Genomic DNA, 18,379 nt, shown 5'->3' on the forward strand with positions numbered 1-18,379 from the left:
TAGAAAAAAAAATAAGGGTTGAGTTTAATCTTTATCCGTGGCTAATGTAAGAGAGTTTTTAGGGGTTTTTTTTTGTGTATGTATATGATTGGAATCTAAGAATTCAGTTGTTTATAAATATGTTTTCATGTTTATGTTATAACTTAAAAATAATATATGTGTAATGATAATTAATGCAGGATTAGTTAAGATAGTAAACTTTTTAGTCTCATAATCAAAGATATTTAGTTCAAATCTTAGGAGAAAAAATGAATAAAAGATTAAAATTTAAAGGGGCCAAACTAATATTTTTCTTTTCTTAGTAGAAACAATGGAATAATCAAAATCAGGTCACAAAAATCCCAGCAAATAAGACCACGAAGCATTTACTCTAATTTAACTTAACAATGGTAGTATCAAAACCATTAATATGATCCCAGAATAAGTACAAAATTTTGATTAAAAAACCCAAAATTACATGATGTTAAGATTATCTAACTAGGAGTCCTTAATTATTCACATTTCTTCTTTATCAAAATGCAATTCAAATGGACATTCAGTAACAAAAAACATTTCACCAAGTTAATATATTCTAAGATGAAGAAAATCTGTATGACTTTATGCTTAGCGACATTTCACCAAGTGGTTAAGAGACGGACAGAGAAATGAGATATACATAGAAACATTGAAACGTACAAATAATTTCTGAGGAAGACACATGATGTATATAGGTTGTGTGCTAACAGACGAAAGAAGCGCCAAAATACTTAAAAATCAGTGGTAGATTAGTGATGTGAGACACAAAAAAATAAATAAAATAAAATAGAATAAAAATTTATACAATGATATATAACTGGCTGATGTAGACACTGATATCACCAAGAAAGGAATGCAGTTTATAAATATCTTCCAAGTGAAATTATTCAGTGGACTAAATCATATCCAGAGAAACAATAATGGCTTCCCAAACACCTCAGCTCCACTTCGTTATCTTCCCATTCATGGCACAAGGCCACATGATTCCCATAATGGACTTAGCAAAGTTATTGCTTCAGCGCAATAATGTTATTGTCACGGTAGTCACAACCCCGCAAAATGCAGCAAGATTCACATCAACCTTTGCTCGTTTAATCAATTCCGGTTACCAAATTCGACTAATTCAGCTTCAGTTTCCATATAAAGAGGCAGGTTTGCCAGAAGGGTGTGAGAATCTTGACATGCTTCATTCACTAGGCAATGCCTTGAGTTTATTCACTGCACTAAGTGTTCTAAGGGAGCCTGTGGAAAAACTCTTTGAAGAGTTGTCGCCCCCACCAAGTTGCATAGTCTCCGATATATGTCTCCCATACACAATCCACATTGCTAAGAAATTCAATGTTCCAAGGATTTCTTTTTCCGGAGTGAGTTGCTACTATCTCGTCTGTAACGATGCTTTGCGCATCAGTAATGTGACGGAGAGCATAAAGGATGAATCAGAGTACTTCATTATACCGAGTCTACCAGACGAGATTGAAGTCACCAAAGCGCAGGCACTAAGTCTAGCGGATGAGAACTGGAACAAGTTTTATCAAGAGATATACGCGGCCGAAGCAGACACTTATGGAATAATCATGAATTCCTTCCAAGAGTTGGAGCCTGAGTATGCAAGCATATACAAGAAGCATAGAAAGGATAAAGTGTGGTGCGTTGGTCCGGTGTCATTAAGCAACAAAGATCAATTGGACAAGGCTCAAAGAGGCAACATGGTTTCAACTGAAGAGTGGATGCACCAAAAATGGCTTGATTCTCAAAAGCCTAAGAGTGTAATTTATGTATGTCTTGGAAGTTTATGTAATCTAACTGCAACTCAGTTGATTCAGATTGGTTTAGCCTTAGAAGAATCAAAAAGACCTTTTATTTGGGTCATAAGAAAAGGAAGTCAATCAGAAGTGCTAGAAAAGTGGATTAAGGAAGATGGGTTTGAAGAAAGAATCAAAGATCAGAGCCTTATAATTCGAGGTTGGGCTCCTCAACTGCTAATACTATCACATCCTTCAATCGGAGGGTTCTTGACACATTGTGGCTGGAACTCTAACTTAGAAGCTATATGTGCTGGTGTGCCAATGCTGACATGGCCCTTATTTGGCGACCAGTTTCTGAATGAAAAACTAGTTGTCAAAGTACTAAAAGTTGGAGTGATGATTGGTGCGAAAAGTCCTATGGAGTGGGGGAAAGAAGAGGAGGTTGGTGAACTGGTTAGGAAAGAAGATATTAAAATAGGAATAGAAAAGTTAATGGATGGGAATAATGGTGAATGTGAAGAGAGAAGAGAAAGGGTAAGAAAGTTAGCGGAAATGGCTAAAATATCTGTAGCAGAAGGTGGATCTTCTCATAGTAACTTGACTATGTTTATCCAAGATATTTTGCATAAAAGCTTGGGGGCCGTATATGATAATCTAGTTGACAAAAACTAATGGCACAATATCTGTTTGCATATGTATGATTATTCTGTTCCATAGTGCTATTAATATGGAATAAATATCAATATGGAGGCTCCCAACAAGGAACTTATGTTTATTTGGAAAGCATGCCATAAATTAGTACCGTATTAGGAAATCTTTGTAAGAAAAAAATTAATAAATAATCCTGTATGCCCAATTTGTAATTATGAGCCTGAAACTATTAAACATTGTCTATTAAGATGTCAATGTACATATCTCCTAGTGAGCAGAATGTTTGATCTCTAAACAATTGGTTATTAAAACTTAATTCAACGGATGAGGGACTTGGGCAGATTTCGCTGGCAGCAAATGTTATTTGGGAAATTTGGAAATCTAGAAATGAATCTGTTTAAAACAGTTTCTAATCCACAGAACAAAATCATCAAAGCAAACATACTTTAAAGAGAAGGAATAAAACAACCCAAGCAATTCGAGATCAAGATCAAAATCAAAGAAAAGAGGGATTTACCGTTTGGAGGCCTCCGCCGCAGATTGTTTGAAGTTGGTGTTTGGGCGGCTAGAATGACAAATTCAGTTGCCCAATTGCATCTGAAACAGTGCCTTCCATTGACTTGAGGTCGAGCATGGTTAAGGGAGAAGATAAATTGCTTCATTGCTTGCATGCTTTCATTTGTGTGAGTGGAAATATGCTTTCTTTTTCTCTCCTCCTCTAGTGTTTGTTATTTTCTTTCAATTGAGACCTCTCTTATAAGTTATAACCCCCAAACTCAATTTCAGCCATTTGACTCTCAAAAAAGAGTAATTATGATTTAAATATTAATATTTTAGATTTTTCTCAAGATAAAAAGAGAGTCCAAAAAAATTCAATATATTGTACTTTATATATATATATATAATAGATGTGAATTTAATTTTTAAATATATTATTTATAATAAAAACTTTGATTATAAATATATCTATAATGTCATTCTTTATTCCTATGCAAATGGTTGATTAGTCATGTCTATATAGATGATTGATTGAATATATGTAGATGATCAATAATTAAAACTAGATGAACATAAAAGTTGTTTGTTTCTCTTTTTAAATTAAAAAAAATAAAGGGTATTTTTTTATTAACAACGGGATTTAAAACAAAAAAAAAAACTAAAAGACAATAATTCTTAAAAATGAGATGTTAATAAAATTAGTATAAAGACGAAAAAAATACAAAAAAATAAATTAAAGAACACATGACAACTAAAAGATAACTATGATCATAATTAGTCATTCTATTTGCACAAGAGTTTACTTCTCGGAACTGATGTTGTATTCTCCAGTTGATTAGTCTGCTGCAATTCTTCCTAAGTGTCAAAATAAGAGCTCGAAAAAAATGCAAATCAATATTATCATGAAGAACAAGCCTTACTGCAGCAACTGAGTCCACCTCCACAACCACATGATTATATCCCAAGTTTACAGTATGGTCCACATCCATTAAAATTCTCCAGAATTTTGTCGAAGTAACCGAGGTAAAAGCTAAGTTTGCACTAAAACCAACTAAAAACCTTCCATCCATGTCTCTAATAATCTTTCTGCAAGCTGTTTTTTCATTATGTAGAACTAAACCGTCTCTATTTAGTTTAACAAAAGGAGATTCTGGGGGTGCCATTAAATCTGTCTCTCAACATAATTGTCAACTATCTTCTTAACTCGACTTACTTCAGCCTGAGCATGCTAAAAGTCCTTTGCTAGATAGACAGCAAGGGGAGCAACATTCTCTTTGTAACGACCCAACTTCTAGCACGTCATGACCAATGCTAGTCGTCAGGCGCTACTACACAGCTTTTCCTAGAGACTCTAGACCTTATATTAAATATATACATATGAGCATGTAGCGCTAGTCGAGATCGCGTGTCAAATATATAGATATAACGAAATAGATAATAGTTAAATAGATAATATATACATGATGCATAGAAAATGCAGAAAACGTAGTAATATCATACATATATGCCCGAAAGCTCATTTAGTACATCATAATTCACACCGGGTTACGTCGTTGCTTATTCATGAAAATATTTACAGACTCCATATTTATACTAACAGGCCTCGACATATAAGAGTCACCCTAGTCTGGGACCCGTTCTAACTTGTTTTTATAGATATTTACAAAAGCACCTAACCCTCTAAAAGTCTATACAGAGCGAGGGCAAAGACTACTACTACGACTATTATAACTACTGCTGATCACCGATCTTTGGGCTAAAGAAATACGGAAGTGTTGTGTGGAAGTAAAAGAAGTCGCTTTGACCCTCCAATAATGCTACTACTGCTCACTAGTCCTAAGGCTGGAACCTCAAAGAAGACCTCGCTGGTTTGGATCTGCGGAACGAGAAAGTAAGGGGTGAGAACCTAAGGTTCCCAGTAGGGTACTACACAGGAATCCTAGGGGGTTTCGCAGCCTAAGTCTAAGACTTCATGCAATTTGATCAGTAAGTCACATAAACAAGTACAAGCACAAGTATATAGAAGAATAATAAACAAGCACAAAATACAAGAAGTAGGGATAAAACACAATCACAGGTACAAGTAAGCAATCACAAACATAGAGAATGCAGCAATCAAGTATGATGCATGCCTGCTCCTATGCAGGCCATGAGCTCATGCATCGGTTGGCTACCTGCAGCCCGACGTTACCCGTCCCAAGTCCAGATATGGCTACTCCACTGGGTCGGTCGCGCACTGGTGCCCCAAATACAATCGCAGCACTAATAAAGAATTACTCAAAAATACAAGGCGCTCCCAGTGACTAACAGTCTATATGGCGGGCGTCCTCACTTTCATATAGTCTCTGGTCAGGCGGGATGGAAGTCCGCTCTGCCAGGTACTTCCTAGCACCTTGGGGTTTACAGTTTCTTCTTCTGCAGCATATCTCAACAGAATTTGTTTCTAAGGGACTTCTCCTCCCTTCTTTTGTAAAAACTTGTGCCCGACTCTTTCTTAAAATATCTCAGCCTTGTCACAATTTATCATTTTGCCCATTTTATTTAACTTTTCTTTTTATCTTTTTTTAGACTTTTAGTGACGCTTTCACCCCTGATATTATTTTACCATTGTATCTTCATATTTTTCCTAATATACCTTTTCTATTTGATTAAGTTAATTATTTATTTTTAATTTGACTTTATGCCTGAAATTATTAATATGCCCCTAAGTACTCTAATTTTACCGTTTAACCTGATTTATCGTCAAAATGTTACTGCGTTAATCCTAATATTTTTTTATGACTAATTATCCATTATAATTTTGGTAATGCCAATTCTACTCTTAAGGACCTAAAAGATCATTTTATCCTTTATTAATTTATTTACTTATTCTAATTACTGCTTTTTACCGCTTCACTTCTAATTTTTACTAAAGCTTTTATTTCGGTCCGAAACTTTATTGTAATTATAATTATGACCCAATTAATTTATAAAATTACTATTTTACCCCTAATGACACTAAATTCATAATTTTACTTATTTTTCATTTAAATTACATCTTTAACCCTCTTTTTACCCAAAAATGACTATAACACCCTTTTTACCTTTCTACCTTTATTCTATAGGATTAAAACTATTTTTCTAACTACTTTTTAACTCTTTTCTATCATAATTTTTGTGCTCTTAGTGACTATAAATTCCAGAGGTGCAGTTTTTATATTTTTCTTCACTTTTGTGACGTTTAAAGCTTGAAACTTAAACCCCAAGTGTTTTCATATTTCTGGCTGCTTTCACACAAAATTCAGAGGCAATATAACAGTATATTACACATATTTAGCAATCCAAAATAGTGGTAACATCATAAACTTTTTAGAAATTCAAAATAAGCACAAATTCACCACAAAGTGGCTCATATAAGCACCGAAAACAAGCACAACCATACTCTAACTAATCCTAATCCTTACCTCTTATGTAATTCAGTTATTAAACCTTTCACACACTAGAAAACGTGCACACAAGGGCAGAAGCACAGCTGGTGATGGTGCAGTTTCGTTTTTGGCCGAAAGTGTCGCAAAGTCGAAATTCAACCACTTTGAGCTCGAATCTCTCTAACTCCTTAGGCATGCTCCATGGGTGTTTCAAGAGGAGTTCTCTATATATGGAGGAGAGTAAGAATTCATCATGGCTACTATTTTAAAAAAAAAAAAGGAAAGGAGAAAGAACAAAAGTTTACCTAACGCAAGAATTAGCGAAAACGGGCAAGAGTTTATGCTTGTATGGTTTGAGTCCTTGAATAACACATCAAGAACAATGGAAGAAGAGATGAAATATGGTCTAGAACACAGAGAATAGTTGCAAGAATTTTATCTCTTTCTCTCTCAAGAATTCGGTCAAAAGAGTGTAAAAATGTGTAAAGTATTTTATGAATTTTGTGGCCAATGCTTCCTTAAATAAAAAAAAATCAAAGTCTTGATGAATTTATGATGGTAAAAGTGGCTGAAATTTCGTGGTCAAGGACTGAGCTTCAATGAATAAGGGGCATGAAAACGAGGAAGCTTGGTCAGCGCTTGCATGTCGAGATTATCCACAGTTAACTGCAGTTAGTTACTCGAGGTTAAAAACACAGCAGAGAGGAGTGAAAGATTGAGATAGTCTCAGTCCAGAGGTTGAGAAGGAGAGACAAGTTTCTTGGGTGACAAGTAAGAAGATTTGGAGTCTCTAGGAGTCGTTTGCGGAATACTAGTCAAAAATTCGGTTTGGAGTAAATTTTATCGTGTGGTAAAATAATTAATGGCTAAGATTTATTCTTAAAGGAGTAAATCATGAATGGATGGCTAATATAAATCTTGAGACACATTTAGTTGGGTAGGAATTATTTTGACCATTGATTCCGAAGTTTTCGGTTACAAGAGTTTTTCTCGGCGCACGCAAAACCGTCATTAAAAGTGAATTTCCGACTCAAAAAGTCTCTATTGAGGAAAATAAACCAATAGTAAGCTAATATTTATTGTTTACTAGTCAAACTTGACTTAGGGGGCTTAATTACCCTCATAAAGTCAATTTTGACCTTATTAATGGCCTTTTTCTATTTAATTTTTTCATTTTTTTGCCTTTTTTTTTATTTTACTTTTTTTCTTTAACCATTGGGTCAGCCTCACTATTTCTTATTGAGCCGTGGTTTGGGATTTTGTGAAATAAATTTTTAAATAGCCAGAAAAGTCTGTTTACCGAAAATCGGGTTTTTACACTCTTCCAATGGTGGAGCTTAGTTCAGACAAGGGGGCCATGGCCCCCCAAACTTTTTATAAAAAACTTAGTAGTACTTTTTCAAAAGATAAAAAATAGTTTAATTGACTTAAATACTTTACTATGACCTAAAATATCTAATAAGTTCAATAAACAACACTCTCTCTATCTTTAAGTTCAAATATAAAAAATTAGATATTTTTATTTATTTAATTTAATATTATTTTATATTTTACTATTTATATAATTTAATTTTTTATATGATAAAAAATAATAGAATATTCAATAAGTATTAATATTATTGTATTTGTATAAATTGATAAAAAAAAATTCAATAATTATAAATTTTAATATTTGTCCTTCTAACTTCTTTACATATTTTACAAGATATATATTTAAATTTTTATATAAAATAATAATGAAAAATCAAAGAATTGATACATTTTTTAAGAGGAAGGCTAATATTTAAGAAGGAGAACATATAACTTTTACAATATCAACACCTGTAGATAGTTCTTCTACTTTAATGAATAACGAAAAAAGTGAGATATAACCTTCAAAAGTTCAAAAAGTTACATCTGATGACTTTAACCTTAACTTTTTGGAACGAGATCTTGAAAAACGGCTTTAAATTTGGCAATATCACCCAAACCAGAGAGATGAGATTAGACGAGCTTATCTTAAATGGAGTCCATATCAAAAATATTTTGACAATTATTTTCTATCTGCCCCCCCCCCCAAAATTTTGCTTCAAGTTTCGCCACTGCACTCTTCCTCAATGATATTATCAACATCAAAAACAAATTTATTCTGTTGATACCATAAGGAATTCATCGTAGTAACAAAAAAGAAGGGGCCAAGATTGTCCTTGGTAGGGAGATTTGGTAGATAAATTCTCTAGCAACCAAGCCAAAAGAGGAGAGTTAAAGAAGTTACCCGCAACCAAACTATTATCAATGCTCATCCACGTACCTTTCGCCACCCTGCAGTCATGGAGCACATGGAGCAAAGATTTAGGGGATACACCACAAATGGCACAACTGTCTTCTTCCGCCATATGTCTTCTTCCGCCATATGTCTTCTAGCACGTTTTGCATTGGTCAAAAGGGCCTAGTGCACTACGAGCCACTAGAAAGACCGCAGCCATTGCAGAGCCTCCATCTTCCATATTTTTTAGAATAAAAAAGCATTTGAGTCATCTACATGCCCCAAAAAGATAGCACAAGTTGACTTTATCGAGAAGACACCACTCGATACCGGAAGCCAAGCCAAGCTATTGACTTCTAACTCAGGCTCAAGAGGTTTAATAGAAGCAAAAATAGAATACCAATCTTTTCCCAGCATAATACCAATCCGGTCATAGTCCCAATGACTATTAATAACAAACTCGCAAACTCTCTTCTAGCATCTCTTCGGTAACTTCTGGTTGAGCAAAGTTCACAAGTTTATGAATACTTGGAATCTATTGGTCGGTCTAAAAATTAATCTCAGTGCCCTACTGATCCTCTATATGAGATTATTCTAAAAATTCTTCCAAACTTTTTGGAGGCCTTGCCAGCATTTGAAGCTGTTTTGATCCTTTTAACAACAAGAATAGTAGCCTCACCGCATCCATATTTATTTCGAAGAACTTCAACCCAAAGATCTCATCTATTATAGACATGTTTTCAAACTAATTTCACCAAATTTGCATTATTAAGAACCCACGAAGGTCTAAAACCAAGACTTCCTTATGCCTTAGGTGAACAAAGAGTTTTCCACTTAAGAAGATGAGGCTTTCTAACTAAATCAACTCCCCCTAGACAAAATTGCGACATATGTTGTCAATTCAATTACAAATACTCAAAGGCAGCTTCATGGTTTGCATTACTATAAGATAGGATAGTTGACAGAGTCGATTGAGCAAAAGTGACTTTACCTGCCAAAGAAAGATTGCGGACTTTCCAAGAGTCAAGACTTTTTGACATTCTGTCAAGAATGAATTGAAAATTCTCCTTTGATCTGCCATGTGGTAGAGGTACTCTCAAATACTTACCCAAATCCATCGTAAGTATCATCCTAAGGGCATTACTAAGAGCACGTTTCCTCTCCAAGTTCATTTTCTCCGAAAAGAAGACAGAAGACTTTGTAAAATTTACCTTTTGTCCCGAACAATGACAAAAAATATCTAAAATACCCCTCACCACTTGTACCTGATCCATAGTTGCCTTAACAAACAGCATAATATCATCAGCAAAGCAAAGATGAGATAGACTTAGACCTCCTCTATTAAATGTGATCGATTCCCAAAAATTGTGGTCAACCACAAAAGAAATTATCTGAGAAAGACGCTCAATATATAGGATAAATAGATAAGGAGAAATTTGGTCACCCTGGCGCACACCTCTAGTGGGCTTAAAGGAAGCTAATAGAATACCATTCCAAAGAACTTTCATTTCTGCAGAAGAATAGCAATGAAAGATTAAGTCAACCAAGTTCTCCAGAATATTTGCCTCAGAAAGAATATCTCTGATAAATTGCCAGTTAAGATGATCGTCGGCTTTCTCAAGGTCAATTTTAATGGCCATAAAGCCACTATTCTCCTTCTTTGATCTCATAGTATGAAGAATCTCTTGCGCCACTAAAATGTTATCCGCACTTTGTCTCCCAGGGATAAAACTACACTCGAAGGAGCTAATAAGCTTGGGCATAACTTCCTTTAACATTTGCGAGAGTATCTTGGTAATAAGCTTGTATAAGACGTTGCATAAACTAATAGGCTAGAACTGTATTTTTTCAGGGTTATCCACCTTCAGAATAAGAGAAAGAAAAGTATTATTAGCTACCTTTATCTCCTGATAATTCTGAAAAATCCTTTCTACCCAATTAATAAGTGAGTCTTTCACCGAATCCCAATTATTTTGAAAGAACATAGGCGGAAAACCATCCGGACCTGGTGCTTTCCAAGCGCCCATAGAGAAGAGAAACGTTTTGATTTCTTCAGGTGAGACAACCCTATCTAAACGCTCCTTTTATTCATCTGTAAGCATAGGGAATAAACCCAGAACTTATAGCTTCTCATACCCACTATCCTCAGTATAGAGATTTAGAAAACAATCAATACTAATCTCTTTCAATTGCTGGTCATCCTCAATCCAGATCCCTTGTTGGTTTTTCAACATACTAACTTTTTTTTCTCCTTTTCCTGGGGTAGTGGCTAAACTATGGAAATAAAAAGTGTTCCTATCTCCCTAATTTATCCACTTACACTAGGAACATTGCTTCCAGTAAACCACCTCTTGGATCAATAAAGCTTCCAAATCTTTTCATAATGATGATTAAAAATCTTCTAGAAAAGGATTTAACTCAAAAGACAGCTTCGAAGAGATGCATTGGAGTCTAGCTAAAAGCCTTGATTTTCTTTTAGCTAGATTTCCAAAAACTTTCCTACTCCAGATCTTGGCAGCAGACATGAAAGAAGATATATTATCCTCTAGAAGATTATCTTTGCTTCAATTATTTGTAAACAAATTCTGAAAATCATTATGAGAAAGCCATGTAGCTGAGAATCTGAACGGCTGGGACAAAGAGCCACCTGATTCTCCCATATCTTGGAAGATGGGAACATGATCAGATTTCAATTTAGGTAAATGCTTAGTCGAGGCTTAGAAAAATCTAAGTGACCACAAATTAGTAACCACATATCTATCCAATCTTCTATGAATTGTACCTCGTTGTCAGGCAAAAGATTGACCATGGAAGCCAACATCTTGCAAACACGGATCAAGCAAACAGGCAGCAAAGTGAGATTGATCTCCAGAGATGTTAGACCTTCCTCCAGTGTCCGCACTAGATAAGACACAATTAAAATCACCCCCAACACACCATTCTCCCTGCACTTGATTAACTAATCTTCGAATATCAGTCCACGACTCAAATTTAGGTCCAATATGAGGTAAACCATACACAACAGTCAAGAACCATGACATTTTATTTTGGAAAAAGACTTTGAGATGAGAAAATTGTCTATGATATTCGAGATGCTCAATTAACCAATAATTATCGTTCCACAGAACCCAAATTTCACCTGAGAAGCCTACACCCTCCACCAAATGCCAAGAAGAAAAACCAAGCTTATTTGCTATTTTATTTACTTTTACTCCAGATACATGAGTTTCCAACAAACAGAACAAATTTGAGTGAAATCTCCCACATAAGTCCCTAATCAATATGGAAAAACCTTTCAAACCTACAGCTCTACAATTCTAAGTTATTATATTCATGATATAACAAATAAAGGAAAATAGGGCATATAAAGGCACAGTAAAGAATTACTGCACAAATTGTTGCACTGAGGTAGAATTTTCCACCACCATACAATTGGAAGCTATCTCCAATTCAGGAGTACTTGAAGTTTTTGCTCCATTATCAAGGCCTTGAATTGACCTTTCCACTCTTGGGTTTGGGGGATTTGAGGCTGATTTTGGATTTCTAGCATGAAGGTGAAGATGGTTCGCAGCTAAATAATCCTCTTTTGACGGGAGGTGTGTCTGAACAAAAAGGATCCCTTTCATATCAAAGCTATCGCCCTCGGTCACGAATCTTGCTTGTTTGATAAAATTAATAACAGGAGTACAGGTAGCGACTTCCTTACCCTTATTCATGGTCACTTCCATCTTTCTATTCCCATCGTCTTTCTTCTCCACTTTGGTATTCTACATTACTTTGTCTTAACTTGAAGCAGCATTCGATTTGGTACTAGAGGAAACCTTCAGCTCTAGAATTCTCTTGTTTCTCCCTTCATGAGTGTTTGTCCTTGTATTTTCCTTTAAGACCCCTTTACCTTCATGAGATGAAGCTTTGGGCTGAGATGAAAGATCTCCCCCTCGGGTAAATTTAGGCTCTTTTTTGGGTTCTTCAGTGGCTAGCACATTAAAACGACAACCCTCATGAGGAGATGAAGAACTTTTTAGCTCAGCTCCTCTTCCAATTAGAGATGGCAATTTTTCTTGGCGGGGCGGGTATCTGTGGAGATTTACCCGTCGAGGGCGCGAATGGGGGCATAGTTTCACCCATAGAGGGCGGGGACAAGGATCTGCAAAATAAACGAAATGGGGGGCGGGTTGGAGACCCGTATAATACCCGCATATAGAAAATGACCAAAATATCCCTAGTGATATATATATATATATATATATTAGTTCTGCAACCCTAACTCTAACCCTCTTCTCTCTACCACTGTCACTATCCTTCTCTCAGAACTCAGATTCTCTCCTTCTCCTTCTCCCTCTCCCTCCCTCCTTCACTCTTACCGCTGCTCGTCGCCCTCGTCCACTCTCATTGCATCCACGGCTCCACCTCTCACACTCAAGGTCACCATCTCATCGCAGAAGGTAGAACCATCGTCGTTGCCTCACTAGGTCCCTTTCCTTCTCTTAGATTCTCTCTATCACCCTCCTCCACTCAGGCTCTCTCTCCGCCACCCTCCTCCACACAAACACTCTCTCCATCGTCTGGCGCCCTCGTCCACACTCACTCGCATGCCTGACACCCAGCCTTAGGAGGACCGTCATCGCCAGAGGAAGATTTGTTGCAAGAAGGTTGAAGTGTCGCCGTCTTCGTCTTCAGTAGAGACAGAAGCATTCTTCGCCGTCGCCATCTTCATCTTTGGTAGAGGCAGTCCGGTCTCCATTGCCGCCTCCAACAAGATCATTGGCCATTCTTCTTTCCGGTAAGTCAACCTCAGTGATTTTTATGATTTTCATTTACTTGAAGCATTTGTTGTTTCTTTCATTAATTGTCTTGTGATTTCTATTATTTTATTTTATTTTATTTGAATTCCAAACAATTATCTTGTAATTTTGCTTCATATATATATGTGCTTCTGTTTTTTTTTTAATAATGCACAATGGCTAAAAGAAATTGGAATTGAATTTTTGAAGTTAATGGTTATGTTTTGAGGATGTGGTAGTGGATAGTTGAACATTTGAAATATTAACTTTTGAATGTTTGAAGGATTTGGTTATGTTTAAATCTGCTTCTGTTTTTTATGAAGGTTGAGATGGATTTGCAAAAGATCTTCGATGGTTGATGGCTGATTTGTGGATTTTGTTTAAATTTTGTTTTTGGATTAGTGATGGCCATATGTAAATTGGTGTTTGATGTGGCTGGTTGATTAATTTGGTATGTGCTTATGTTCAAATTGAAAGAATGGATATGAAAATTTTTATGCTTTGAGTATTTTTTTGTGTTTGATTGATTTTGTTTGGGTATGAATTACGAAATTATGACTAAATATTGTTGGTGATGAAGATCATGATTGTAATGATAATTGAGTTTTTTTTTTCAATTTTTATATATTTTTTTACTTTTTCTGATTTTTTTAGTTTTTTTTTTAAATATCCACGGATATCCGCGGAGATCCTGATCCCCAGCGGATATGGGCCCTCGTTACCCATTGCGGGGACGGGGACGGATTATGGGTGGCAGGGGCAGGGGTGGGGGGCATGTCCCTGCCCCCATGGGGACCGTTGCCATTTTTATTTCTAATTGCTAGCTTACCTCTTCCTTTCCTTTGGGCCTTATTGACTAACATCCAAGACCCCAACGAATTTGACTACTTACTCATCACCTCTCCGTCAGCCTCCAGAGACTTTGCTTGATTAACAATCATGAGAACATTTTCGAAACCTACATTTAGATTTTTCAGAGTCAATCCCACAGCACCAACAACACGTTCTAAATTTGAATCTGATCCCTGCAACTCCATCATTGCTGCTGATGACTGTTGAGCACATTCGGTTAACCTTTCACCTTCCGGACATGCTTCCAATCTGTGGCCATAGCGGCCGCAACCAAAACAAATCAAATGTAGGCCTTCATATTCAATTCTGAATTCTCTTCCCAACACTTCGATGGCTGGAACAAGCTTTTGTCTTAGGTCCATCTCTACACATAGACGCAAACTTTTCTTTAAAATGGATCAAAGTAGTCTGATCGATCTTGAGCATGGTCCTAATCTTCTTTCTAGCTCTCCATAAAAAAAGCTAGATATAAAGTTTTACTAGAAGCTCTGAATCCTTACCCATACAGCAATTTGTTGAAAATCATACTCACTTGGATTGAAAAGTGAGTGCCATCTTTGTACCATCAAATAGTGGTCAAAAGCCCGTCAAATAGAGCATGTCGATAGTCTTCCTCATCAAAAAAGCAGGCCAACAAGAAATCCTCTATTAAATCAAAGACCTTCACTTCACCTTTTTTAACCATATCCTTTGCACCCAAAAATCCATAGCACGAAAATTTAAGCTTTTACTAAGCAACTTGATAATTAGCGAGAATTCTCATAGCCTACATCAAGAGTCATATTCTTTTAACGATTCCTCCACAATTGATTTTGGATTTGTACAAGATGTCTCTGGTACGGGTTGAGAGATGGATCGGGAACCTGCGGGTCGAGGCGGATGTCGGATCACTTGACTGGGACGATGGGGGGAGGTACCTGCAAAGACACTCCGACGCTCAAGTCAGAATGGATCTGAGAGGTAGAAAGTGTGTGGAATGAATGAATACCTGGAGGGACCTGGGTCCTCTATTTATAGGTGATGGAGAATATCTTATCTTATCTTATTTGGCTAAGATAAGGGAAACGTTTGAATTCGAAAGTCGGTTAGGAACCTAAGAGTGCCGTTTTCGGGCCTTCTAGAAGTGGGGAACGGGTCGGACCCGGGGAACCGGTGTTGGGTTCGGTCTTGGATCCGGGATGGTGGGCCGGATCCGTAACAGTTGCCCCTGCAGCGGGGGAGCGAACAAGGTCAGTCCGTCGCTGAAAAGGCGCGATGTTTTTGGAGGGAGATCGGTGCCTCGGCTCCTGTTTCTCTTGGAGGCTCGTCTGACCGTTTTTTGGTTTGACGTGACTCCTCCGATTCTGCCGTGTCTGTTGCGTTCTTCGAGGCTTTATTAGCTTCTTTTTTCGAGGGAGGGTCATTAAATGTGAAGGGGTGTTTTCCCTCTTCTGCCCCTACTAGCTTTACCTGCGCCTAGGGGCAGTTGTGTCTTTTCATCCTTCTCTTTGAAACCGTTTTGGATTTTTATTTCAGTTCCCTCGCTCGTTTCCCTTTCTTTTTCCTTTTTCCATTCTCTTCTGAAGAATTTCTATCTGAACAGAAAGTCTCCTCCTTTCTCTGTGGTTTTTCGTTTTTTGGTTTTTGCTTGCTGCTTCTGCTTTTCGAGCTTTCTCAAGTGTTCTTTCTGCATTTCCAGGTCAGCACGTTTCGCTTATTCTTTCCTGTTATTTTGTGAATGCTGCTCTATCTTTTGCCATGCATTGTTCTGCCTGTTTTTAGTTTTGCGTTGAATTAGTTTCTTTTTGGGGGGGGTAGTTTTTCCCCGCTTTTGGAGGGGTTGAGCACCGCCGTGTTCATTCGGTGATGGCGGCGTACCGCCGTGTTGGTTTGGTAGCGGTGTGTAGGTTTCTGTCTTGCTTCTGTCTAGGGTTAGTAGGCTGACGGTGGTGCTCCTCCCTGTTTTAGGTATGCAACGGCGGAGGAATGAGGGTGTGGGAGCTCCGGTAGCCCCTTCCCGGGGCGTTCCCAATCGTTATGGTTGGGTGACTAGTGATGTATGGGGCGTTCCGTCGCGGATGACGGAGGGCGACCTTCAACGGCTCCGTGATCAGGGGGCCATCTGTGGCGGTGGTGATGAGGAGGGGCGGTATGAGCTCGTCCTCCCGGATGCTGACGAGCGTGTTTGTTACTTGAATCTGCATTCTCCCACCGTTCTGGATTGGATGTGGGTTTACGAGTCGATGTTCACTCGGCTTGGCGTGCGACTCCCCTTCTCGCCGTTTGTTCAGGATCTGTTGAGTCGGTGTTCCGTGGCGCCGTCTCAACTTCACCCGAACAGCTGGGCTGCTGTGCGGTCGTTTGAGTTGGTGTGCCGGTATCTCGACCTTCCGGCTTCCGTTCCTGTTTTTCTTTTTCTTTTCTTATGCACTCTCCCGACTAAGGAGGGGAAGCATAAGAAGGGGTATATGTCTTTCCGGGCTCAGCCTCATCGCCGTATTTTTGGCTTATTTGAAGATTCTTTTCATGGTTTTAAATGGGAGTATTTTAAGGTGCGTCCTGTCCAGGGACACCATCCATTCTGGCTGTCGCCGGAGGGCGTTCGTCGGTTTCCGACATACTGGAATTTCCAGGCTGGCCCGTCGGTTCTAACTAAATTCACCTACGATGGCTTGTCCCAGGAGGATAAGGACGTTGCCAACGTTTTGTGGCATTTGTTTGGTGAGCGTCCGTTGAACCCTCGGGACGTTATGGGGGATCCCGAGGCTTGTCGGGCGTATATCGGTGTGTGCCTTTTCTTTTCCCGATTTCATATGTTCTATTCTTGCCTTTTTGTAACTTGTTATTTTTTATTTCTTTCAGTTGAGATGGCTGGTGGGCTGACTTCTCTGGCTAGGTTGAAGGCGGCGATGGGTCGGGAGGAGGGATCCTCGTCTCCTTCTACCCCTGTCTCCAATCCTGCCGTGGAATCTCAACCGGCTTCCCAGGAGGTGATTTCCTCGGCTTCACGGGCTGAGGTTCAAGTTTCCCCTGGCCCTGTGAACTCTCCTGAGGTTGTGGTAGTGTCGGCTGCTGAGGCTTCTCGGAAGAGAAAGAGGCCCGAGGACCCGAGCAGCGAGACCTTTGAGGAGGGTTTGGTGCCAAGTGTGATGGATCGTTGTTTTGATGCCCCGGGTTTTATTGATCAGCATTTGATGCCTGGTACGGAGCCTTATTTTGATGGCTGTGATGTCTCGTTCCAGGCCAAGTTAGTGTACCGTGCTCTCCTTCGCTCTGCTGTTGTTGTTCGGAAGGCTGAGCCCGTGATGGCTCAGGTCGGTTTATTGGACAAGAAACTTCGCCAATCTCAGGCTAAGGTGGCAAAGTTGAAGGAGGAGCTCGAGGCTGCCGAGATTGCGAGGGGGAAGGCGGTGAAGTCTTCTGAGGAAGCCGGGGCGGAGATTCTCCAGCTTTCCGAGGTTGAGACTTCACTCCTTTCTCAGCTGGGCGAGGAGCGGCGCAAGGCTTCCGATGCGGGTTCCCGGGCTGCCGTACTTCTTGGTGAGACGGAGGCTTTGAATGCCGAGGTTGCTGCATTGAAGAGGGAGAAGGCGGAGTTGCTGGCCGATGCTAAGGATGCAATTGCTGCTACCGAGGAGACGATGAAGGCGCAGGCCCTGGTGCTTGCTCCGGGAGTGGATGTGTCCGTGATGGGAGCATTCAAGACCGTTCGTGATGGCCGGATAGTCGACCTCGAGTAGCTTTATCTTTGTAATTTTTGTTCTCCCGCTCTTCTAGACTTACTTGTTTTTTGGATACTTTTGGTTTGGCCGTGGGCCGTCTAACCGTGACTCCGTAGCTTTTGGATTTTGTTTTAACAACTTTTTGAGCCGTTCGGGCTCTTTTCGTATGTTCCGTTTTAAAGCTATTCCGTTTAATTAATCTTCTTCCCATATTTGGGATGAGTGGACCGTCGTGTGGTCGGGTTTATATGGATATCCGTGGGTTGGGCCCGGAGGGTGATCGGTCCTCCAGTTGTGGCCGTGTTTTTTGTTCCGTATTTGGGACATTGTGTGAAAAAATAAGGAATTTAGGGATAGCTTTGTAATGTGATTTTATTGATGGGTGGGCCTCGTTAAAACCCTCCGTTGTTGGCGGGAAAGAGTACCCGAGTTTGATACATAGGCGTAGTTTTGAAATGTAAATGTAAATTTGCAAATAAGT

General features: G+C 38.7%; 1 protein-coding gene and 1 pseudogene across 2 annotated transcripts; both read left to right on the forward strand.

Moving 5' to 3' along the window:
* The first annotated feature begins 562 nt into the window (after positions 1-562).
* Positions 563-2,747, forward strand: LOC107623496 (UDP-glycosyltransferase 73C6 pseudogene; annotated as a pseudogene). Its single transcript, XR_015880949.1, has one exon. The product of XR_015880949.1 is annotated as a UDP-glycosyltransferase 73C6 pseudogene (transcript).
* A 14,296-nt stretch (positions 2,748-17,043) lies between these two features.
* LOC148581913 (uncharacterized) lies at positions 17,044-17,916 on the forward strand. The gene has a single exon (XM_088501309.1). It carries the CDS (start codon positions 17,044-17,046, stop codon positions 17,914-17,916), a length of 873 nt encoding a protein of 290 aa, XP_088357435.1.
* Positions 17,917-18,379: the final 463 nt, after the last annotated feature.

This window comes from Arachis ipaensis, chromosome B10 (assembly GCF_059453495.1).
Source record: "Arachis ipaensis isolate K30076 ecotype BB chromosome B10, ASM5945349v1, whole genome shotgun sequence".
In the NCBI taxonomy this organism is placed as follows: Eukaryota; Viridiplantae; Streptophyta; class Magnoliopsida; order Fabales; family Fabaceae; genus Arachis; species Arachis ipaensis.